Source organism: Lycorma delicatula, chromosome 1 (genome assembly GCF_047948215.1).
Source record: "Lycorma delicatula isolate Av1 chromosome 1, ASM4794821v1, whole genome shotgun sequence".
In the NCBI taxonomy this organism is placed as follows: Eukaryota; Metazoa; Arthropoda; class Insecta; order Hemiptera; family Fulgoridae; genus Lycorma; species Lycorma delicatula.
The window spans coordinates 392,517,921-392,544,408 of NC_134455.1; the positions used below are offsets into that span (position 1 = coordinate 392,517,921).

Genomic DNA, 26,488 nt, shown 5'->3' on the forward strand with positions numbered 1-26,488 from the left:
TGTAAGCGAAACATTATAAATTACATTATTCATTATTTTATATAAAGGATATAAAAACTATTAAAATAGAAACAAAGTCTCAGAAAATAAAATAGGATTTGTGAGGGAGGGAGGTGAGGTGTAATATTCTTTTTGAACAGAAGGAAAAAACCTTCAAAATAGTAACGAAAAGTAAATTTCCCAGTCCAATTTTGTAATAAAACGAAAAGCTTCGTGAAATATGATTGAATTAGAAGAGTATCCATAATGAAAAGACGGACGGTTGATAGAAAGAGAACTAGCAAACAAAAAAAAAAAAAGGTAAAGTAGTAGAGAGGTAAAATATTAACACTTGAGAGAAGGATCAAAGATTTTCAGAGAAATGAGGAGAAAAGAAATTAGGAGGAAAAATTGCTCAATAAAAATACTTACTGATTATTCAGTTCCCGTAGAGAAGTATGGTCTGAACCCCTGTACATTAATCACATAAATTTAAAAAGAAAAAATAAATGAAATGAAATCAAGAAACAATAAAATATTCCTATTACATCTTAATATTAATGCCTTATATATAGTAATATAATTATTTATCACCAGAAGTGTATTTTTTCGACTAAATTTGCTTTCTTCACTCCCTTGTAATTTTTAAAGGGATTGGGCGATTTCAACAGAATTCTAAATTTTACGTAATGTAGGTACCTGTTCCAGTGTTGATTTAACCAACACTGCAACAACAATTTGCATTGAAAAATTTTGCGACAGGTTTACTTAGAAGGTAAAATTAAACGTATACGATAAACACCGTGCAGAGTTATTATAATTAGAGGATGAAAGTTGATATCTTGACAATAGTTAATCTGTGTCAGTTAAATTAAGTAGGAGTTTCTATTTTTTTTTTTTTTTTACCTTCTTCCTCGGGCTGGATCCTACAGTTAGTCTCCTGGGCTGTGTACAAGTATTACACAGCCCAGGGAAGTGTATTATTCTAAGCGGGCCTTATTCTAACGGGTCTCCAAGTCTCGACTCGCCTGTTCGATCTTACTTTGCGCCCGCTTCAAGCCCCCAGAGTAGAAGAGACCGAAAATGCACCTTACCACTACGAGGTGATTTTCCCTCCGCCGTTAAATCCTATCTTCAGTGGTATTTTTTAGTTGTCAGTTTAAGTTTTAGTGTGTATAAAACAACAATATACGTGAGTAATCGTCATTTGAAACGTTTTTCGTTTGTTAATTTAACAAATAAAGGTATTTTTAAGTTAGCTATAATATTAACCCGTGCCACCACGTGGCACAAAGTTGTAGGTTAATAATTATTTTTACAGACGGTATCACATTTTTAGCGTTAAAAGCATTAAATATAGGATAAGACACATGTAGGTTTACATTTCGTCTTTGTAGGTGTAATGTTGAGCGAGATATAAACGTTTTAATGTAGTATTAGAAACACATGGTTTTTAGAAAGTTGTGCACAAAATCGCGGATGGATACAGTGTAATTTGCCAAAAACAAAAATGTTTGTTCTTAAATAGTGAATCGTTCGAAAGATTAATTATAGGTTTAGTTCACTTAAATTTTAAAACTTAGCTAGAGTACAGTGAATTCTATAACGCAGCTCCAGGGCCCCCAACACCAAAAGAGCTTCAGGGCACCCGGCCCAAAATCCCTTTGAGCTCCAAGCCGGATCCCCCAAAAGATCCCCCACTTTTTTTTTTAAATGCCGAAGAATAGATCAGAGAGGCATGCTGACATGAAGGCTACGCCTGTTAAGGCCAGTACCAGCGTGTGCTGACACCTGTTGCACAGCCTAGGGGGCTTCATCCCGGTCACAGTACAGATGTTAGAAAAAATATAGAAAGAGACATAAAGAAAACCTCCAACTGGGAAGAGGAGCTTCCCAAACAACTCGAGGACTTTGTCGTGGAATTGGAAAGGCTGGAATCTGACCTCCGGAAAAGCATCGATAAGTAGGTAAAACGAAGCATAAAAGAGGTTGATAGGGGACTAAGCAGCACAGTAAAAGAATTAAGAAGAATGGTAAGCGGTAGTACCCTCACTACAGGAAAGAAACAAACAGAGGAGGTGGCAACACAGACTGCGACTGCCTCCGGCTGACATTAACACTAATAACACATGGTCTGAGGTAGATTACAACCTCTGAGCTCCCCGACAATATACGTAATACAACAAGAACTGGCGATGACGAGACACAAGTTACCTTCTGTCAGCTACCAGAGCTAATGGCAGAGTTAATCGTGAGGAGAGGCAGAGTGAGGATTGCCCTGGTATCATGCAGAGTGTACATTAGAGAGCAGCCTGTGCAGTGCTTTCGCTGCTACGAAACGGGCCACACCGCCGCGGCGCTGACAGGTCAGAAGCCTGTTTTAATTGTGGTAGCGTAGGCTACAGGGTGGCTGATTGCGCCGTGACATCAAAATGCTTAACATGTGACACGGAGGTGCACCGCAACGGCTCCTTCTTGTGTTCCAGGGGGCTGGCAAGATGAATACTAGTAGTAACCGGGAGAGGTTTGGACAAACTACGGTAAAGAAATGAACGTACAGATAATACAAGCCAACCTGAATCATGCGGAACTGGCCAATGACATGATGATCAGATACGCATCGGAGATGGGCGCAGATATAGCATTCATCTCCGAACAGTACGTCACTCGTCCCCGCCCGGGGGGATACTGTCTGAATAAAGGACTGCGGCTATATGGATGAGCAGACAAATACCTGTTAGAGATATATACCAAGGAACGGGATTCGTCAGGGCAACAGTAGAACCGGTGTACTACTACGCTTGTTACATCTCACAAACATAAGTGATGAGAGGTATACATTGATCTTGACAACCTTCAGGCTCCTCACACACCGACCGGTGACATGATGGCCGGTGACTTTAACACCTCGTTCATTGCGTGGGGTCTAGAAGGACTGATTCTAGAGGAAGAATCATCATGGAGACTATCGCGGCTCTACATCTGGTAGGCCTCAATAATGGTGCTGTATACGCATTCATGAGAGGGTCGACGGGTTCTATAGTCGACATCACATTTGCTACCCCGGATCTGGCCGTTCGAGTTCATGGTTGCAGAGTATGGGAGGGGTACTCCGCCAGTGACCACCAGCCTATAATCATGTCGGTTACTGACGGTGACAGATATGGAAATGGTAGGACAATGGCAACTGGCTGGAGTACCAGGACGCTGGACAAGGAGACACTCACTGGGACACTTAACATTACTGCGATAGCTGCAGCTGAAGGGAAAGCAAGATACCTGATCAACTCACTCAGAGAGGTGTGTGATAACACACTTCCAAGAAGATATCCATGCAGGGGTCATCCACCCGTGTACTGGTGGAACCCCAGAAATAGGAGAAAAGAAAAGAGAGCCACAAATAAAGGAGGCTGACAACACATGCGCACCTGGATTCGTTGAGAAAGTTATACAAAGCCCAACTTAAAGATCACAGGAGGCAACTCAGAGCGATGATTAGGGACTCCAAGAAATTCTGCTAGAGGTGACTATTGGCGGAAAAAGACACAGACCCATGGGGGAGACCGTATATACTGATAGTAAAAAGGGCTCTGGGAACCAGTGAACCGATTACAAGGGAACGTAACGAGATCACACGTATCATCGATGATCTATTTCCTCGTGGGGATATTATTGGTTAGCTGGCATCTCTCCCGCCACCACCCCATTCGGTCGCCCTAAAGCATAGAGCAAATGTCCGTGCCAAAAAACTGCTACTGTGCCTCTGAAACAGATTTGCGACCTCGTTTTCCTAAATGTTCCTAATGAGCTCCTAACTTGGGTGAGCGGATTAAGCAGGGTGCCGTAAAGCACCCGCTTAAGTGTCCCTACCGCTCACTTGTCCACATTAAAACTAAATCGGGGAGGCGCACCCCTTGTGGGGTGGCCCCTCCGGGCGCGTGGGGGTCGTCTTAGCGCGATGAAGTTGCGGGCACTTCGCACAGGTGTTGGATGACATGCCTGGGTGACTTGGTATTTTAGGTAGGTACTGTATCTGTGTAATGAGTAACAGCTGTGAGCAGCTTCTGTAAGTCGCGCTTCTGGTGTGACATAATCTGTATTTTTGTTTTTATCTTCTAGTACTTACATAATAATAGTTTTAGGTATTACATTGTTTGTTGTATATGGTTAGCTGTATTTGTACATATATCACGTATAACTTTTGTTGTGTTTTTACTGATTATTTAATGGTCACATGTAATATATTGTGATTTAACTTAAGATTTTTACTTGTATGATATGACTATGACACAGTGTGTGGGCGATTTCCCTCTACCTGACGGAATGCTTTATTAGTTATGCCAGAGAGGGTTGATAGCCAAGAGTGGAGGTTTAGTCGGTAGTGCATAGGTATACATACGCTCTTCCTAAAACCTAGTGGGATTTGATACCCACCCTGAAACTGCTTTAGCGTCTGTAAAATGGATTCCCCACCTCTAAAAAACCTCCAGAGTAGGATCCGACGGGCCTGGCTATGCTGTCCCTGGGTCTCCACTCCGGGAGCCGGGACTCTATCTTTATGCCAATGCCTTTAACGAGGACACCTCGAGTGCATCCCCCGCCAGAATTTGGTCTTCTCCGCTCGGGTGTATTAGAGTCCCCAAGACTCATCGCTACCGCCCACTCGTGAAAGCACGTGCGATTGGCAGCTCTGCAGAGAGCTGTCCCTCATCCCCGAGCTCCCCGATCCTTCTCCTGAAGAACCCTCGCTATGAAACCTTCGAGGCCATAAAAAACTTGGAGCTCTCTAACATGGTGTCCTCGATGTTCTCCACGCTGAGCGGTCCGGTAATCGCTAAGCAAGCTAGGTGGTATTCATCCCACTGTGCGCGCCAGAACACCTCGTGTTCCGGGGTATCCGGGTAGCCACAGTAAGGGAAGAAGGAAGATCCATCCTCCTACCACCATACAGGAAGGCGTGTAAGATCACGTGGCAGGTCAAGAATTGCCTGAGCCTGTAGTTTAAATAACCAACCACCGACCAGATCACGGCTTTACATCCACGACAAGGTGATGCGTTCACCTACCGTTGGTGGACGCATACCACCTAGCTTGGCAATCTTGAATGTGGCCGCATATATGTCCCCATTGAGCACTCCCCGGTGGCTCAACACTCGAGCATCTGGCAGCTGCTGCCGAGGTGGCTGCTTCGTGATCACCAGCACCTCTTCTGTCTACACCTAGGCATATTGTCATGCCATTTTGAGGGTCATTCCCTTTGGAATCCAGCTGTTGCGTCTTACAGCCATGGTCCTCTTCCACGCCGGAAAGCCGTAGAGAAATCTAACATTGACCAAGTGTCTACATTGACCACGTGTGCATCCAGCCTTCTTTTGGATGCTCGTGATACCCCGATGTTCGAGAGTAAAGATCTATTTTACTTTCTTGCCAGACACTGGACAACTCGTCCCGCCTTCTCGCTAATCTCTTTCCCAAAGTGGGTGAAATATTGCTTGTGCTCCAGCCAAATTCTCAGGTACTTGGTGGATTTCCGCGACTGGACCACCTCTACCTCTATTATGATCGCAATTGAGGCTAGCACCCGTCTCCCAGCTAGAGAGACGATTACATATTTTCCTCGGGACAGCTGTAAACTTTTTTCCGTCATCAATCTTCCAATCTTATCAATAGCTGCATTCGCAGCGTTTGCCATCCCCTCAAAAGACTTCCCCACCACCACAAGGGCCAATTCATCAGCGTAGACAAAGTGAGTCACCGTGAGAATCCCGTGTAACGTAGCCAAAGTAGCTCATCATAGACCACGTTACAGAGTGACAGAGTCCTGGAACACTCTACGCCTAGACCGGAACCACAGCTCGTTATCCCCCAGCCTATATACAAGTTGCCAATCCTCGCTACAATCCTGTACTATTCTCCTCAGGTAGCCACTAACGCCGAAACCTCTCAATGCCCGGAAAATAGACTCCCAGCTGAGGGAGTTGAATGCGTTCCGTACATCGAGAAATATTACCTTTGGTGTAAGCCTGGTCCTCCAGGTACCGGCCACCACCTTGTCAACTACCTTCATTACTGCATTGACAGCATAAACTGTTGACCTTCTAGGCCGAAAATGTAACTGTCGATCGTGGAGGAGATCTCCGTTACGCTGAATTTCTTTCCGAAACCTTAAGGCAATCATACGCTCCAACAACTTAGTAATGTTGTTCTCCAGATATACAGGCCTGTACGAAGACAGAGAATCCTCAGTTTTGGGTTTTCTGATTAAAACTAGCTGTGATTTGCAGGTTTCCGGGATGGATCCTTGACTTCAAACGCCACTTAGTACCGAACGTGCTCTGCTGGCGCCTCCTACATTTCCACCAAGATTTGAATCACTTCGTCCGGTATTCCATCTGGACCAGACTATTGTGCTACTTCATCCGCCTGTAGCCCAGATAAGCTCTTCAATTCTGAATGACGGGATGTGATCAGCCACAATTCTTTCCCTAGATCGGGTTTCTCCGAGCGGGAAGAGTGCCGTAACACGAGTAGGCACATGCTCTTCCCGGTAGTACAGGCAATGATCTACCGAACCGCTTAGTAACAATTTGGAATGCTTTACTCCACGGGTTCTCGTAAATCTGTTCACACAGATTCCTCCCACACCGTTTCTTAATCCCGTTTATTGTCGACACGAGAGCAGCTTTTTAACTCCGTGCTCCCACAGCAAACGTTCCTCCGTTGCAGTCGCATATATGTCACGCTAAAGAGTCTACATTCATCAGCCACTACCACCATCAGGAACTCTGCGGATTTGACCCCGACAAAATGCCGTTTAATTCTCTTTGCTACATAGAGGATGATCCTAAAGCTACATAGCCGGTCTTGGATTAGGCCAACTTCTCTAGAGGTTCAATTTGGTGCCTTGCTCGGGAATCAAACCAGAACATCAAATAGTTCGACAGGCTCTCCTCCTACAGTACATTCTAGTTGCAGTAGTCAGCGATATGTTCCTCGGTGACAAATGCCAGATCAACAGCTGAACGCGACTCCGCATAAATTATCTTTCTCTGTTAGTACAACCTAGGCCCAGCGCGTTCATGCGCTCACTAAGGTCAACCACTACACCTGGCTATCTCCTCCACCAAACTGTCTACAAACTCTGCAGTCATCAATCCCGGTGTTGGGCAAGTGGTAGCAGCTGAACACTACCAAGCAAGCAAGGTCAGCCCAAACAAAGGGCTTCCTTCTCCACAGCCGACGAATGGTACCCTGAATGAAAGGAGACTAATGGCAGACTTGGATGCACGATTCATCAATCACTGAAGTCCCCTCCTCCAATGTCGTTGGGATCTGATATCACAACAATATCTACTCCCTCTCGCTTAGCCACCTCCCAGCAGAAGTCTATAGCTCACCATTTTCGGTCGGAATTAAATAGCCAATACGCAAAGCCCCGATCTTCAAACTCCTCTTTCTTTCTAACGTCAATAGGTTAGTACTTTCGAAATTTAGCGTTCCTTATGATCATTAGCCAAGATATCTACTGGTTTGACACCGGCTATAACAAGGACTGCCTCCCGCGAGACTGTACTGTAACCGTCTAAAGCAACCAGCAAGAGGAGTCGTTGGGCCCGTGGCAAAATGTTCGCGCAATACCTAAAAACCGTGGGTTGAGCCCAAACAGGCGCAGTATACAGCATAATAGCTTCGCTGACACCTTTGTAAAGGATACTAATGGTACGGTAATTCAACACCCAATCGGGAGGAATGACTAAGGATTCCATAAAAAGCATCAGCAGCCTTTTTTGCAACATAACTATAGATGTTCCTTAAACTGAAACTTTTCTTCAAGGGTACTTTAATACCCATTCCCTCATCAAGGGGAAATTAACACCCAGTTACTTTTGAGCCTTATCGTACCGAATGGGGAAGTCAACCACATGGCAACCTCAAGCGCAACATGGGATCGAATCCTATAATCCAAAGGAGACTCATTGCCTTGAGGGCATCCTGTAGTTAAGATATTACGAACGTCTAAGCCCCCTTCACGCAGGGAAACGGTCCGATTGCTGAAATAACTTGAGAGCACTTCTAATTAATTTCGTGTACATTTACGCTTCTGCATATGAAACAGGGCAGAGGGCTACCATAAGTTACTAAATGTCCCGGATATGTCCAGAAAAATCCCTAATACATATTTGCATGATGTAGAGGAAGCTATATCAATCGCCTTTTTTTTTATTTTCAGTGCTCTTGTCTAGTCGGAAACCATACTGGTTATTTTTTAGTTACTGGTCAGAGACCAATCTAACGTTAATACGCAATCGCAGGCAAGAACATTATTGGACGGTAAGAAGAACTATCAGTAACATCTTTGTCGCCAAATTTGAACAACAATACCAAATCTCCACACTTCTAACACGCGGGAAAGTGGCGGGCGAAGAGCACCCTATCATACATTCTAGTTAGAGCGTCAAGAACTACTGGTAACGCTCCAACGAAAAGCTCCACTGCAATACAATCATATTCGGGAGCCTTGTGCCGTACCAAACTGCAGATCACCTGTCGCACTTCTGCCTCGCGACTTCCTGTCTGACACGTCGAAGGTATGAAATCTCACCCATCATAGTGTCATCCGGGAACAAATCATTCAGCAAAGTATTAAGGATACGGTTTTTATTAATTATCACTCCTTCGCGGGTCGACAAAGCTGACAAGAGAATATCTTTCCTGCGCTTATGACTAAAGAATCTAACACAATGCTCCAAGGATATCTGTTCCCTTATTCCTTAACGAAGGAACGCTAGGAATTACGCTTACAGGATCTAATGCTATGAAAATACCTAGCCCTCCTTCTGCATCGAGAGCCGCATGCCAATCGTGATCACCCTCTCGTTGCGTACCCTTTCTGTCGATTCACAGACTACTTCATTGCTATCAGATTCTGAGACCACCAACGAGATATACGTTCCCGGCCAGTGCCTTCATTAATGGCAGCTTCAGCCACCGTAACTACCGCAGAGTGAAATTTTATCCGTTATGGTCATCGCGTAGCTCATCCGCTATTTCAAGAATTATTAATCGAAGATCGCTAGAACAGTCAACGACCACAGACCAATGAAGGATCCTGCCAGCGATTTTCTACCAATGATAATATCAATATTTGTACCTGAAATGGCTCTTCGTTCGTCAACCATATTGACGTAAGTAGCCAACTTTCAATTAAGTCACCGGCATGACCAATGATCCCACTTTGCCAGAAAAGCGATTTCGCATTAAGATCGGTACCGATAAGGATTGGACCATTACTCACAATATGAATGATCCTATCCCATCTTGCAAAATGTTCCTCAGTGGGATCTATGTATTGTAAATATGAACTAACAACTGGAAGGTTCTGTCCGCGAATGGCAAGTCTGACCACAACATGATGCGCGTCAGAAACCTGCCATATAAAGACACTATCAAGCGACTATCACAGAATAGCAGACATACAGGTATGCCCTACACAAAACCTTTTCCAGCTGTGAAAGCCTTGCAGATCACCCCTAATTACATACGGGTGCTGCAGAAGCACCCATATGCAGTATGGCTCTGTGTCTCTACAACCTCACTTAACTCAACCTGGACTACATAAAGATCCTGGGCATTAAGTTGACCGAACCTAACCATACAAGGAATCGAAGGACAGCTCAACGACTTTTTTCTAACAGCCACAGTTTTCACTAACAATTGGTTGCTCAGAATTTTTGTGCTATCTTTTTCATTTAGCATAGTCCGGAGCCTCGGACCTATGGAACCAGTCATCACGCTTGTGGCCCTCATCATCACAATGCGCACACACAAAGGCAAACTTAGAAAATTTATCCCTGTGATCACATCTGCAGCACTTGAAACATCTTTGAACATCCACGTACTCTTTTCCTCAGCAGGATAAAAAATCGATAATGAGTCTGAATGCAGACGTAAATTTATTAAAGAGACCAGAACCTACTTCAAAAACTCCGGAATATTTCTGGGTCTCACGCCTACACGTCTTAAAGAGCAGCCTTCAGTCTCTGCGGATGGCGGCTTCATCCAAATCAGTGTTCTGTTCTCTAATGATGGATAAGACATCCTCATCGGTAACGTTACGGTCAATATCATACACCGTGGACCCACGGTCAATATCATTGTACCCACCATATCTTAATTTGTTCGTCTGTCAACGGCTTTGCGCATGTGGGCTTCTGATAGCCGGGAGTAACGACGTGATCTTAAAATCCTCTGCCTCTACTACTACTTTCGCCATTGCAGATGAATTTCTTGTTCGGAGATCTTGATCTTGATGTCCATGTACGTGGACAACCGCCCTCCTACCTACTTTTTGATTAATTATCAACTTGGAGGCCGGCTACTTTACTCTGCAGAGTGCTCTTCAATTCTTCCTCCTCTGCCTTCTACACCTCTTTGACACTGATACACAGCTCTTTGTTAACTCCTTTCCTTATCGACAAAACCTCACAGGTCTCCTCTTGCGGTACAGTCTCCTTCATCCTTCGCAACAAGTCGGCGTAGGTCTTCCAGGCCGCTTTCACCACAATCGAGAGGTTTTCACCATTTGCCGAAGTGGACCTCGCGATCCCTGGGGCCGTAGTGTGTTGGGCATTAGAGGTCTGCGGACGGGAGGACAGGACCCTAACCTGATCTCCTGTCTTTCAAAACACATATAAGGCTAGCTGTTGAACATACTTCTCTGTGGTCCATGCGCCATTCCAACCCCTGTAAGGCAGCCAAACACTCGCGCCGTAGTCTATCCTGATCCAGGCCCCATAGATTATCGCGACCCTAATCTGTAGCTGATGGACCGCCACCGGAAGCAATCTCATAGGTTATAAGCCTATGATCGATCACTCACACTGGCCTGCAGCCAGCGTTTTAGGTAAATTAAGCAACCGAATCTGTACTCCATTTAAATTTTTCAAAAGTATGAATTCTGATAAGAGCCTATAACCAAACATTCACGAATATGTCATCAGTGCTGATGTTTTAATAAAATAAAATGGAATTAATAGAATACCACATGTTAAATTTATTTTCAATTGACCCCTTTTATTTTACATACATAAACTACAAACTGTATATAAAACCAATTTTAAATGTAAATACAATTTAGAGTTATTATTAATTTACGTGTAGGATTCTGGAATATTTAAATTCACTCTTAAAGACATAAAAAGCCAAGTTAAAAGAAATACTTCAAACTAATTTTTTTCATCAATTCCTGATATCATAAGCTTCAAATGTACTTTTTCTGCCAATTCAATTCAACGCATTGTACAAAATGCATCTTGAAACTATCTTCTGGTAAACAAATTTTACAGATATCCCCCCCCCCCCCCGTACAATAAACAGATTTAATTCAGTATCATTATTAAGTCTATATTTAATGTTAATTTAAAACGGAAATCTGTATTTCCACTACTACATTGTCTTTTACCAATAACACTTAACATCTAAGACCTTAAACCTAAGAAAGAATTCTGGTCTACTGAACCGGTGCAAAAATTTTCAATATGGGACTCAGTTATTTTCGTAGTTAGATTGGGCTACGTAATCCTTGTTACGTAGTAATATCGTTGTTAGAAAACCACTTAATATTTAAACAAATAAAACTAAAAAATTCTTCTTTAAATAATTTTAGAGTAAATATTGAATAATTAGATTATGAATAAATAAGTAACTATGTTTACTCACCGTGTTCCATAGGAAATTTTTGCAAGGTCAAACGCACTTTTTAAATTCCTGTAATAAAATAATGTAGGCTATAAAAAAATTTACTCATTTTCAATTCAGGCTCATTGGCCAGAATTTGAAAAAATTCTTTGCGGAATAGAAATTAATGCTTAAATTTTCCAATTCCTTAGCTCATCCTCATCATTATAATCTTGTTCACTAGAATATTATGCTAAAGAATGCTGCAGTACTTTTCTAGTGTTTCCAGTTTTCCTCACTCATACTTTCCAAGAAGAAAACAGATATTTATTCTTGTTTGAACTCTTATTAATTGTTTACTTTAAAAAAGGATAAATTTCTTATTAATTTAACAGAAATATTAAGGAAGAATTTAACCGACATGAAGATAAACTATTACATTAAAATATAAATATCCACAAAGCATAAATAAAAAACTGATGAGTAATAAGATGAGGTACCAAAAATATTTAATCTAGTTTTTAGATATAATTTGTACGATTAAAAGCATAATCGCAAAAAATATCGGATCATTAACTAAAGCAACACAACTAAAGAGTTCAAGAATCATATGAAATTGTCACTGAAAATATATTTCAATTATTTGTTGGAGCAATATTTTATAATCGCGGAAAAAGCTAAACAAAAAATTATAATTCAGCCAATACTGTCAAAAATAATCAGGCATTGAATAATTAATAAAATTAAAAAAATATGCTGCAGTCCTACTCGTGGATAAAATATCCCTAAAGAATTATTTATATTATTTAATAGTACTTATATACGACAATAAGCGTATTATGCTGTTTTACAGTAACAAATAATAATAGGAATTGGACTCTCCTGACTTTTTAATTTATTTACGTGTGGAATGTTAGTCGACTTTAATAAATGCTGTACAATTCTTTACCCGACTTTTCATATTATAAACAACAAGTTCAAGTAAAACATTACTATCTTGTTTTACTTATTTAAATTATATAAATGAATTGTAAAATATTTAGATAAAAGTAAGAAAATACAACTGTGGGTACAATAGAAATATCATGATACAAAATGGAGTTTTTTGTGACTGAAAGCTAAATTTTTACGCGGGTCTTCAACTGAAGGAGTAAGTTGCAGGTCTGCAATATTTTGTAATAATTGCTCATTAGCTGGTATCAAAAAATACATTCCTCACGCGACTATTTCTTTTAAGTATTTTTTTTAGTGTAACATGATGTTTGCCGTTACTCGGAGGATTGTTTATTTATTTTCCTGTTATAAATACGTACACTTCCGTGTGAATTTCATTCACCATAACAGTTTTAAGAAGGAACATAACATAACAGTTTAGAAAAAACTGTTAAACAATTTAAAAAAAAAAAATTATAAACAGATAAAATTAGAACTGATGTAAAATTAGGATAAAAGATTCACGATAATATTCTTTCCGTGCAAAACAGTTTCGAAAAGAGATGTTAATTTACAAAATAATTCTGAGCCGTTAAATATTTTACACTTTCAAATATTAATTCTGCCTCAATATTCACAGTGAGTTGAGTGCTAAAAAAAACCTAATACTATACTTATTGTATGAAGACGATGAGCGTCTTGGGTGTCGTTCCATGTCAACTGACGACACACATGTAGACAAAATCAACACCCTAGTTTGGTCAAATTGACGGCGACCATCAGAGAAGTTCATTGAAGTTCTCAAACGTCTGCGGAACGCTAACCGGCAGAAATGGGCAGAAATGTGGAAGAGTGGTGACTGATTTTTTTTTATCATGACAACAGCTCCAGCCCATTCAGTCCTCAGAACTCGTGAGTTTTTGGCCAAACACTCGATCGCTGTTTTGCTCACCCTCAATACTCACCTGACCTAGCTCCTTGTGACTTCTTCTCGTTCCTAAAACTCAAAAGGCCTATGAAAGGAAGAAGATTTGAGATGATTTCCTGATTGAGGCAAATGCGGCGAAGTAACTGAAGAACATCACCAAAGAAGCGTTCCAGGACTGTTTCCAAAAGTGAAAACACCGTTGGGATAAGTGCGTGTGTCGGGGCGGAGAGTACTTTGAAGCCAGACAAGTAACTTCTAAATAAAGTAGATTTTGTTTTATGACGTCAGTCTACGTATTTTTTGAACAGACCTTGTATCATTATATACAATACATTTATATACATAAAATACAATACAATACATTATATACATGCATTTAAATAGGTTCATTGTACTCGATAGCGGCTGATTTGGATTTTTATGCTAAATGTAATCAAACGGCTTGAAATAATAAAAAGATAATCGATTGTGAAATAAAACTATCCGTAAGTTTTTTTAGCTTTATTAAAAATCAAGTTATTAAGCTACAACCTCGCCGATAAATATAGTGGGAATATAGAGAATCAGCGCAGGTGGTAAAGGTACATTGTTGTAGCTGACTGGAAGATCTAAATATTCAGTCCTACTTATTCAAATTAATAATCCTTCGTTACAGAGCTCGATAATTCACATTAAAATCACGACACATTATTGCGTTCAATTTATTGACAATTTCAAAGATTACCAATGGTGTATGTTTTAGGGTTTTAAAAGTACCAGAAGGAAATCTATGCATGATCAATAAAATTGATTTTAGATTATAACACTGAATTGGACAGCATTCAATATTAATTTCTTCCATGAAAATATGGATTTTTCAACTTTTTTGAGAAGGTAGTCTTTAACAGAAATTGAGATTCCCCGATTTTATATGCAATTCTACAAAATGATTCAGGAAGTTTATTATTACGTTAATCAGAAACATCCAGTGTTCAGAAAAAAAACCATGCAAAACCCGGTGAATCGTTGGAAAAAATATTTCAAGTTATTCGGTTTATTTCTTAGACGTGAATATTTATACAGAGAATCTTAGTGGCGGTGGCGCAGGCGCGCAGACTGTTCGGGAGAGCGGCTGTGTCCGAACACACTCATCTTCGGGACATCTGCAGAGAGGACCCAACTCCGACAGTTGTAAGGAAGCGGCCTCACGCCGTACTGGACGAACCACCGTGATGGTGCGGTGCGGTAGCCGAAAATCGACAAACCAGGCTTAGGGGCCTCCATATCGCATGAGCCATAAACGGAATAGTGCGTCAGACGCGTTTCCGGGGTCGCGAGTGAATAGTTTTCGCGAGTTATATAGTTTGAAGACGTCAAACACGGTAAGTCGCGCATAAAACAAAAACGCGGTCAAAATTTTTTTTTTCTCCGCGTGTGTTTTGTTCTGTTTCTCTTGTTTCAGAAACGGGAGAAACGTGGATGTGGAACGACTCGTCGTGCCGTCTCATCCTGCCAGTCGAAAGAAAAGTAAAAATTAATTTTATTTTTTTATTTTTTATTTTTTTATTTTTATTTTTTTCGTGTGTGTGCTTCTTTTGTTGCAGATACCAACAGCCACCACAAAAACAAATGGTTTCTTCACTGCGGCCACGCGGTCCCCCCAACCCCTTCTCAGACACACGTGTGTCTGAAGGTTAATAATTACGTGGAGTGAATAATTTCTGTTTATTTCTTTCCAGAAAATCGCCGCCCCAAAACCGCGATCGCGAATAGGTGTCACCATTGTAAGTTCCCTATTACCTTCCTTTCCTTTCAAGAAAGAAGAAAGAGGGAACGAGCCCAGCAGCCATCAGCCCAGCAGTCACAAGCCCAGCAGCCACCTGCCCAGCAGCCACCTGCCCAGCAGCCACCTGCCCAGCAGTCACCTGCCCAGCAGCGACCTGCCCAACAGTCACTGACAGCACAGAAGAACGAAGAAACCTGCACTTTCTCCCGTTCAGCCCTTCGGGGCCTCGGGAATTTCAAGGTTAATGGTATGTAACTTCGGTTACTACCAATTCTTGGAAAGTACAGGCCAAAGAAGAACGAAGAGGTCTTCGGAAGAAGAAGAGGGAGAAGATGAAGATGAAGAAGAAGGAAGACCAGCCACTCGTCTCAACATCACGGACTGGAGTCCGGAACAGAGCCCAGCAGAGATGCGTCCTGAAGGGCAGCCATACCAGAAGCGGATGAAGAGCTTCTACACAACCTCTCCTTTTCAAAACTTACAAGAAAGATAAAATAACCCAGCAATTGCGACTCCTCCGGAAAAGGGGACGCATTGCTCCCTCCTTACAGGTAGTGCCCCGTTGTGGCGTATTCCTGCTAGCCCATTAAAAAGTTAGCACCGAAAGGACTTCAGTGGACGGTCTGAAGGGGAATTACGTCGGGAGGACATGCTTTATAAGCCTAGCCTTCCGCGGTCGGCCCGTAAAATGGGTTCGATAACGCTGGTTTAACAACGGATTGGAATGCAATTAAATCCGTCCTTAAAACACTAAATAATAATAAACAAAACTTGAAAAAATTAGACCCGCTATTTAAAATTAACCCTTTTAAAAAAAACAAGCCCGATTAGAATGATCCAGCAGCAAGGGACTCTGTCCAGGTTCTGCGATGGAGTAGGGAGTAATAAACTCCTGCCAACTTTGCATTCCATTCCATTCCAGAGAATCTTAATATTCTTGATATTAGTCTGTCTAAATCTAAAAAGATTTATTCTGAACCACAGTGATGAAATTTCAATCCGAATCGTAAAATTGAGAGCACGAGTTGATAATTGATAGCATGTTACGCCTTCGGTACAGAAAACGGTTTTATCCAAAGCAACTATCGAAATTCTAATCGAGTCGGTACATTTTTCAGTTGTTCTGAAAACACAACGTAAGATTAACGCGTTTATAAAAACTCATATAAATTGAATCCCGACACAGATATTTTGATCGGATAAGGTGATTGTTCTAGGTTACCAGTACTCCAAGAGATACATCGATGTACCGTCGTAGGATTTCCCATCAGATAAAGCAGTTTTTTAAGCATATTATATTTCATATCTTCCTTTGTTTACTTTTTTTGATTAAATTGGATCCGAATTTTTTTTTAATTTCATGAAATTTTCTCTTCTGGTGGTGTGTAGTTTATCAGTGTTTTATTTTCAATTAATTTTTTATGATCATGAGAAGATTTGAAAATTAGCTCTTAATATCTAAGTAATATAGAATATTTATAAAACATCTCTTTGTTTTTCCTTATTTCGAGGAATAAATTATAAAAGTGAACTTTCTCTAATCTTATCTTATCTTAACAGCAGATGTATTTTCCCTTCTGCATAGTCGTAAAGTTTAAATATCTTTCAAACTTAAACACATCTTTTTTCTACGTTCAGAATGGCATTGTATATCCTCGACTCATTACACGTCTTCATAAACGATAAATGTGGCACTTCTATTAAAGAACGACACGACAATTTTGACCTGGTTTGTGTCTACTGCGTTGAAGGTAGCGGAACTATATTGAAGAATTTTAGGAATTTCCCGCTAGGCTAGAAACGTGGTGGCAGTGAGCTCTTTCGGTGAATAATTAAATCAATATGGTCCAGAACTAGCTAAATCTCTATACATAAAACAACAAACAGGTAAATTTTTCCGACTTTTCCATAAGTTTTTAATATAAGAAAGTATTTTGTAATTCTAAATAATAAAAGGGAGTTTTCAATTTTTCATTCCTATTGAGAAAACTGTATAGTTCAAAATGGTACCAACGCAGAATCTCCAACACTTAGAGTGGATTTTCTATCTATCTTATCAAAGCGAGCTATGTTTTGTTGCTGGTAACAGAAATAGAAATTAATCGTGGCTCATGGGATAGTCGATTTCTCATTAAGAATCGTGCCAATGTTCTCTTCATGACTTAGTTTAGGGAAAGGAAATTTTCTATCGTTAACACAAATTAATAGTATGGGGTATATCCCATTGAACAATGAACGATTCTTTTTATGGGATTTCGTACCAATATTTATTATCTTCAACTTCTATTGCCTAATAAAAAGAAAACATGAGCACATTTCCACCGTTTTTTTTCTTTTGCATTGATAGATGTATGCCGCATCCAAAATCTTTTTGTAAACTATCTAATTTTCGTTTAAAGTTTAATTTCCATTTTAGTAGAAGAGAATAGCCACTTTATAACTGGCTGTTTTTTACATTTCGGCGGTGGTCTTACGTGTTCTACTTTAGGTAAAATAACTATTTTTGACAGAATACTTACTTTGTGGGTATTATGTCCTTTATCACACAATTGTCCATCGATTCACAACTGTAATGAAAAATTAATGTTTACAATATGGATACTAATCAGTAACTACTAAAATTAACCTAAACATTATTGTAGATATTACCAACATTTTATTTTGTATTATATTTTCTGTATTCCTGTAGAATTTTGTAAATTATCGTGTTAAATATTTGCCGTCCTTTGAAAAAAGGTTGGTATGACCTGATTGTTTATCAAATATTACAGTTTTACCAGTAATTAAAAAACGATTTAATGAACTCTTTTAAATTTTTTTTTATCAAATAAAAATCGATTTATGTAATAAAATATTTTTTAACGTACCTTTCTTTTTAATTTTAACTATTTAATAATTATCAATGGCGCAATAGATGAATTGTTAGTCACTTGTCACTGAATGAAGCTAAAATATAAGTTAAGAGATATGCTTTTTAACCTCTGTGCAATAACAAATCTCGTAATGAATTGCAGGAAGAAAGAAAACACATAATTTAGATCACAATCTATATCATAAAAACAACATGAATTCATTTGTAATATTTTTTTTCTTGATTACATAACATAGTTGATATTTTAATAAAACATTAGATTGCTTTACTTGGCATTTTTTCCGCTACCACCCCAATCAGAGGCCCTAAAGCGTAAGACCAAATGTCTGTGCCACAAAAGGCTACTGAGCCTCCAAACAGTTAAGCGATCACTGTCCTAAATAGCTCCCAGAGCTTACCAAACAGCGTGAGCCGACTAAGCGCGGTGCCATACGCAACCGGCTTACCTGTTCCAAACGCTCTCTTGTCAAATATTTACTAAAATAGGTAGGCGCACCCCGTCAACTACTAAAAACATATATGCTATCCATAAATTAAAATTTACTTCGTCTAAACAGCAATTCGCTGCCACGCCTAGGTTGCTGAATGCCAGCAAGTATCTGTCCACCATATTAAAGCGCTCGGAGCCTTAATTGGCCTTTGGTCAGCTATATATATATCTCTAACTTAGCTTCACACAGCAGTGCGGTAGGAGTTTTTCCCTTAGGTAAAGGACTGATGTCGGTTGAACATAGCAACCGCATCAAGGAACTCCCACACGGTACGACAATGCGGCTCTCGCCACATTCATTCGCCGCTTGAAAGTAGCCAAGTAGTTCCTCTTGACCTCTAAGTTTCAAGTTGGCCAGGTGTCTGGCCCCCCTAAGAGTAGGGCAGTCAAATATAGGGTGTTCATTTGACTGAACCTCCCCGCAGACGCACAGCTCATCAGCTGCCAGGCGGAACCAAAAGAGATATTGGTTTAAATTAGTATGGTTGGTGAGCACCCGGGTACCCGTTGCCCATAAAAACGAGCTCGAGGCATACCATCAGCCCAGATCTAGCAGAAAATTATACAAGGATCTTCCCTTAGTCGTGGTGTTTAATTCCTGCTGCGAGGCTCTGCAGCCTCTTCAGCAGGCGGGAAGTGTGCAACTGAACGAAATTTAGATCTGGTGCATTGTGATCACCGTTCAGCTCTGGGTGTGGGCCAGCTCGAAACCGCATTCCAAATACCTCGGCATCGCGACCTCTTTGCAATCCCCAATGGCTGTCCGAATTTTCACCACTAAATTGATTGGAATAGCCTTTCCAAATACGGTGGTAGCGTTGTAGGACGTTGTTTTAAAAATACCACTGCATACAATTAAGGCTCTGCGTTAGGCATTCCTTAAATTTTCAACAAGTGCTCTATTCATATCCTATCTATGCGCCCAAACGAGCGCCGTGTATGAGGTCATGCTTTCAAAGACCTCTCGGTACACTCTGTATTTGACGGCCCGTCAACCCATATTCTTTCCGAGCAATCCTCTTATGTTTGTGCATCACAGAGACGGCGTCCGCCGCTACTTACTAATGTAGTTGCTAAGCAGTAACTTTTCATCAAACTAAACACCTAAGTCCTGATGAACTCTAACTCGGCTGATTACACAGCCTTTCTAATTAATATGGGGGTTACGACTGTACGATAATTTATTTGCACTCTTGAGAAGCATAAACTTCGTCTTTGGCGCAGAAATCTTTAAATTTTATGTGTCCATCCAGTCCTCTTCGGTTGACAAGGCCGCCTGCGCCCGGTTTTCTAGCTGTGGTTGTGAATTACCACGAACTGAAAGGAGACAGTCATCGATGAAAGCCTGGTCCGTGACCCAGTCTGGAAATGTCAATCTCAGAAAATCGTCGATTACCAGGTTCCACCGCAGGGTACCGAAAACGAAACCCTGCACGCTTCCCCTAGTAACGGAATTTTCCACAACTAGGTGCGCATCGTTAAACAGAGCTGTACGGTTAGACAAATCGACACGAACCACAGCTTGCAGAGTTACAGGAATATTGCGATCTTCCAATTTATAGAGGACATGATACAACATTAGAAGAAGTACATATGCGTGAACCACGTTTTTGTTTTTTCAGTTATCATTTCTATGAAGATTTGCCATCCATTAATGACGTATTAAAGACAGCATGAATGAAATCACGTAGAGTAAAATTCAAGAACCGATTTATTTTTGATGGTGAAAATAAAGGGTAGGAAAACTGAGCTTACACAAATCAAAAACAGTTTCACCGTTTTAAAATTTCATTACCTAGTAAATTTTAAAACTATTTATCTATGTCTTCAGTACAAAAATCTTTCTTACGAAGTTGCACACTAGAATTAATAAGCTATTCTTTGAACAGGTGTAATATTTTGAAAAATCGCTACAGATGTTTATCATTTCCAGATTTCCAAAATGCTTCTCCCTAAGAGATGAATACTTTTGGAACAAAATTCAATAGCGTTACAGGCAACTCAGTATGTATTTATCTTTCCAGCTCAAATCCCAATATGTGTAAAGCATTAAATGTATGTGAGAATTTAGTTCGTACTGCTTACATATGACGCAACTTTTACTAAAAAGTTTACTGATTCATATTTTTTACTTCGTTTCATAGAAATAGAATTTTATGAATAATTTTTTTTATGTTTTTGAAAAATCATTTAATGTAACCTTTATTAAAAAAAGTAGAAATAAATGAATAAATAAACTGACTTACGTACCTACATGAAAGTGTTTCATCCCTTTCACATTCAGTATATTCATTAGATTTTAATACCCTGAAATTTAAACAAAATTAGACAAGATTAATCTGCATTATTAGCAGAAAAATTTATTAGTTTAGATTTGAACAGTAAAAGTGATAAAATAGAAAATCCTGCAGAATGTATGGACTAATGAAACCGGATGCTGCAAGATATAAACTTCAGAGGTGATGTGGCAACTTCTAAATCCAAAAGTTGGAAAATGCCTTTTAAAGATATACCTACATCTATTAATATTTTGTGTAATGTATCAATAACAAAATTACATTAAAATAAAACCCAAACCATTGACAACTTCCTCAGTGGTCAGAACGCCTTTATTTTCTTCGTTATATTATTTTTATCTGGCGGAATTTTACACCTGAATCCACGATATAAATATTGGTATTTTAATACAATTTTATTGTATTTTAGGTTATTTTGTGCAAATTCATAACGGTAACTGTATATGCACAGTAAAATAGAGCAAGTTTTCTAGTTATAATTGCAAAAGAACCAAATCATTAGGCGGATTCTGTTTAATATAAAAATTTCAATTTAAATTGTCTCTTGCAAAAAACAAAATATGTTCAAGCTATTCAATAACGGTTATGTTTTTAATTATCTATGTTGGATTTTCATCAATACTGATTCACTAAGAATTTTTGATTCATACTAGTTAATTTTATTTTGTAAGAGTAAGTATTTTTTATAAATTTTCCTCATTTAAACTAACAATTTCTGTGGTGGATATATCTATTAAATAATTGATTTTGTAAAATATCAATAATACATATATATATACATATATATATATATATATACACATTCCACAAGGAATCAAGGTGTACATCTAGTTGGCAGTACTGCGAATTCAAATGTTACAACAGTCTGAATCTTGAGATATCTATGAGTGAGCCTTGTGTGCCCTTTAACCAAGAGGCAAATTATAATTCCGCTAGCCAGTTATTCCTGCATGAGGAGCATCACGGTTATACAAATTATACCTTATCACAGTTATACACGATTATATGTATTATTAACTGGAAAAAGTTTACTGTTGATGGTATCATTCCACTCATCACGAATCACGTTTTCTAAAAAAAGAGACAAGATCATCAGAAACAACACGATTAGGGATAGGAGGCTGGAAACAAGTTTCTTTTGCCGCTCTCTTTTTAATCAGATCCATCCAGGTCTGATTCGAACGGTCTGCCCTTTTCAGGACTACCTACAATATTTAAACAGATACAACACAACTATGTATTACACAAAGCAAAAACATTTTAGACGGCCACATTTTAATGTAAGTATATATACTGTTGGTTCATTGTTATTCTCATTGCTGGATGAAAAGGCTTTAACATATGTAGTGTAATGTCCGTTAAAAAAAAAAACACCATTACGAATGGTGAGGAAAGTGTTTGCTTAAACACATGTTAATTATTAACACATGTTAAGTGTATAACGTATACTTTACAAAAAAAAAAAGAATTTTTGCGTGTATTTTTCACGCAAAATGAAGAGAGATATCCATTTGGTTTCAAACAAAATGGATATTTTTTTCAGTTTTAAACCATAAGAAAATGATGTTTATATATAATAAGCATTTGATTCAGAACTCACTGTTTTAACAGTTACAGTAAATAATAAGAATGAAATTAAATATATATATATTACAATTACACATTATTGACTGGATCACGGATCGCTACGCCAGTGATTTACATTTTACACGTAATAGACAGTGGACAACAATCAATATAGACAGATATTAATAACTTTGCAGTAAGTAAATCACAAAAAATAGTTTCATAAGTTGGGGAAACATATTTTGGAATTTCAGAAAAGTTTCTTAAAAAATCGTTTCGACTTTTCTTTCATTTTTAGCTATTGAATTTTTTTTCCAAAAAAATGTTTTTCTCAAAGAGTAATCTTAGAAATTAGTTATTTGAATAAGGCTTTATCCGTATTTCGGAAAAGCATTAATTTATTTTGCTGTTTATTTGATATATACAATCCCAGGTAATCTGTCAGTTCGATTTTCGTCCCTTGAAACGTTCGATTCAAGATCTAAATTCAAAATCTTCTCCGCAGTTATCTAAAAATTTATTCTTTTTAAAGTGCATTCGTTTGTGGAACGTGCTTAAAATACGGTGGCCCAATTATAAATATTTAAATTGCAGACACAGAAGATACCTATTATTTTAAACTTGTAAATTTGTTTCCCTGATTCAAATGAAGTCTTTCTGTAAGATTAGTATAAACAAGTTCTGTCCTTCTATAAATTGTATTGAAATAGATAATCAGACATAGATTTGGTGCTGGAATTTTTTTTAATTTTATATGAAACTCCACAACAATATCAAAATAAAATACATTTGTAATGTTCATAAATAAATCGTTTATTAGAAATATATTTATTTATGTTTATTAATTATAAATTTAGGGCTAACTATGAAACATTACGCTCAACATTTTACATGTAAACTGCTGTTTCTAAATTTTACCCTCAGAAATAACTCTGCTATTTAAAAGAATGAAATTTAATAGACTATTCAAAATATCAAACCATAAGAAAATGATACTTATGTATAATAAGCGTTTCATTCAAAATTCGCCGTTTTAACAGTTACAGAAAATAATTAACCTCTAACCATTTGTTAAGGAATTGAATGAATTTTTTCTAATATAACACGTTAACAATTTTCGTCATTAAAAAAATTCAACTTCTAATAGGGTTATATTCAAAAAGCCAAAGATCGGTGCGCGGAAAAACGAGATAAAAATACTATGCAAAGCCTGGCTAAGATTTAATCCCGGATTTAACATTTTTACAAAATTTGCATTTTATTTTTTACCCATAACCTGGACTCATATGGTGAATTACTTATCACATGAAAAATTCATGAAATAATAGAAACCGGTTTATTATATGCGAATATTTTTTAGAAAAGTTAACCCGATTTTGATAAATGAAATACTAAAATAAAATTTAATCAATTTTTTAAATTTTATTTCAGGAAATCATTTAGTATCTTCTTATAGAATATGATGTAACCATTGTTACAAAATATTACGTCACAAAAAAAGGGATACTGTAAATTAAACACTAAGTATGGTTAAACCTTACTTTTTACCAATAACGAAGTTATATCAATTAATTTTAGATTAAATTTTAAAATATACACTATTAAAGTCCAAATCATATGACCCTACTGGTTTTCTGAATAATTGATTTATCGACTACGATATATTTTCATTCACCTATGAAATATGATGGATTAAATATTTTATTACTAATGTATTATAAATACTTACAGGAACGCATTTATCGCCTTAAACATCAGGAGGTTGAAAATAAAAATTTCAGCACGCATAATTTTAAAAGAGAAAATTTTACTCTGTTACTCGGTTATGAGTACTAGAACTGGGTGAATAGATGTTCAGTTATAAAGTGAAGTTTTATTATGCGGCATTATAAATAGTAAAGGAAAGGGGTTCAGTCGTCATGCGCTGTAAGTACTAAGATTAAACGTGAGTAAGCATTGTTGTTTCAATAAAAACATTTAAAATTGAATTTTAACTAGTAAGCACACACTCAACGTGTTGGTGTTTTCTTTTGCATCAGATAAAGCAAGATGTTTCACCTATCCTAACATTTATATTTTTCTGCATTATGCAAGAGCGGCCCAACCGAGAAATGAAAAATGTGTTTAAATCATTTTTATCTGATTCTGAAATCCTAATTCTGCATTCAATTTTAATAATCGAAACTAGTATTTATGAATTACACAGATATACTTCCTGATAATATTAAACAATACGGATAAATGCATGCATACTTGTTCGGCTATGATAATCCATTATCTCAATTAGCAACAGTAAACATTTTAATGAAAATGACTTTATTTTTCAAAATTCCTTTTAACAGAAATTTAAATTTGAAAAATAGTTTCCAGAAAAAGGTCGTAACACTAATACGCTGTTATTTTTTTTCCGTAATTTTAAAAACCGAAAATAGTTTTTTAACTTTTTACTAAATTGTAATTATCAAAATCATTCGTTACAGAATATTATTCGATCAGAAATTCAAGATTCAATAATATATTAAAAAAATGATGGCTCTGTTTATTTAAATAAAAATCATGGGATTATAATAGATTTATATAAATTGTGTAGGAACACAATAATGCTTTGTGTCATTATTATTATTCATTTGACTGGTTTGATGCACTGTTGCATTGATTAATTAATATATTCATAAAAACCGATTCCACTTGATCGTATTTTGCTTAAATAAATAAAGATTCATTTTCATCAAAACGCAATCGTTTTATTTTTAATTTTTTCTTTTTAAGCATCAAAATTTTAGTTGGTTTTTACTTTATTCAGATCACATTTTAATTAGATACGCTTCTTGCTAAGATTATATATAACCGAAATGTATATAAAATTATTTAAATAATGCATTTAAGATAATAATGTAAAAATATAAATTACTTTTACTTCTTACTAGAACTACAACGCTGTCGTAATTAAAGTAGTCTAAAGGTTTAAATTTGACACAATTTTTTTTTACATCAAATTTTTCTAAAACAATAATATGATAAGTACTTTTAAAAGCCTTTTTCCTTGATGAAATCAGAATTTCCTACCATATAAATTATTAATTTTAATATACCACGCATTTGTTTAAAACATATTTTTAAAGACTGCATTAAAAATCATTTTATTGTTAAAATTCTTTTGCAAATAGATGATATTTTATGTAATTTGTTATCGCTTTATATTTAATTATTGTCTAAAATATTAAATGTATAAAAATATATTACGTTTATTTATTAAAAAAATTAATTTATTACAATATAATAAGTAATATAATAACTTAATTTGTTGGTTTTCCAAATGTTTGAAGAAATTTTATATCTAAGGTATATTACAGTTTGCCTGTTTTGTAGATTTTTAATTTTTATTTTTTAAATAAAAAGTGAGTTAATAATAAAATTTTGTAGGAACACAATGAAGCTTTGTGTCATTATTACATCTCATTTGACTGGTTTGATGCACTGTTGCATTCTGTTCGGTAGATAGCTATTAGTTCTAATATACTGGAAAACGAACCTTAATGCATAGTTTCAGATTAGATGGCTACTTTAATTCATACCGTATTATCTATTTAAAAGCAAAAAAATGTAATACTGAATTTCCTGATTATATAACACGAGTTTTGTAATTATTATAAAGTTATACAATATGAATTTAAGTAGCCATCTAAACTGCAAGTACGCCTTCAGTAACTTTCTGCAAATCAGAATGTGTTTTCACATCTAAAATCAAATTATTATACTATCACTACTGATGGGAACTTATGATTCGATAAAGAATACGTGCATTATAGTGGTGAAGTTTCCGACCTTAGCTTTGGAAATTAAATCTTGATCCCGATTAATTAACATATTCACAAAAACTGATTCCACTTGATCGTAATTTGCTTAAATAAATAAAGATTCATTTTCATCAAAACACAATCGATATATTTTTAATGTTTTCTTTTCAAACATTAAAATTTTA

At 37.4% G+C, this 26,488-nt stretch overlaps 1 protein-coding gene across 2 annotated transcripts in view; it reads right to left on the bottom strand.

The window, feature by feature from the left end:
- Positions 1-24,388, bottom strand: part of LOC142317362 (uncharacterized) — a 116,837-nt gene extending 92,449 nt beyond the window's left edge. Inside the window, exons 1-5 of one of the 2 annotated variants that reach the window (XM_075353860.1) lie at positions 24,236-24,388; positions 20,894-20,950; positions 17,801-17,848; positions 11,698-11,745; positions 412-450 (exon numbers count right to left, since the gene is read on the bottom strand). In XM_075353860.1, the coding sequence (XP_075209975.1) occupies positions 412-450; positions 11,698-11,745; positions 17,801-17,848; positions 20,894-20,950; positions 24,236-24,294 (251 nt within the window). In that variant the 5' untranslated portion in view covers positions 24,295-24,388. The remainder of the gene's footprint in view (positions 1-411; positions 451-11,697; positions 11,746-17,800; positions 17,849-20,893; positions 20,951-24,235) is intronic. The other variant, XM_075353859.1, reaches the window with a different exon arrangement.
- Positions 24,389-26,488: the final 2,100 nt, after the last annotated feature.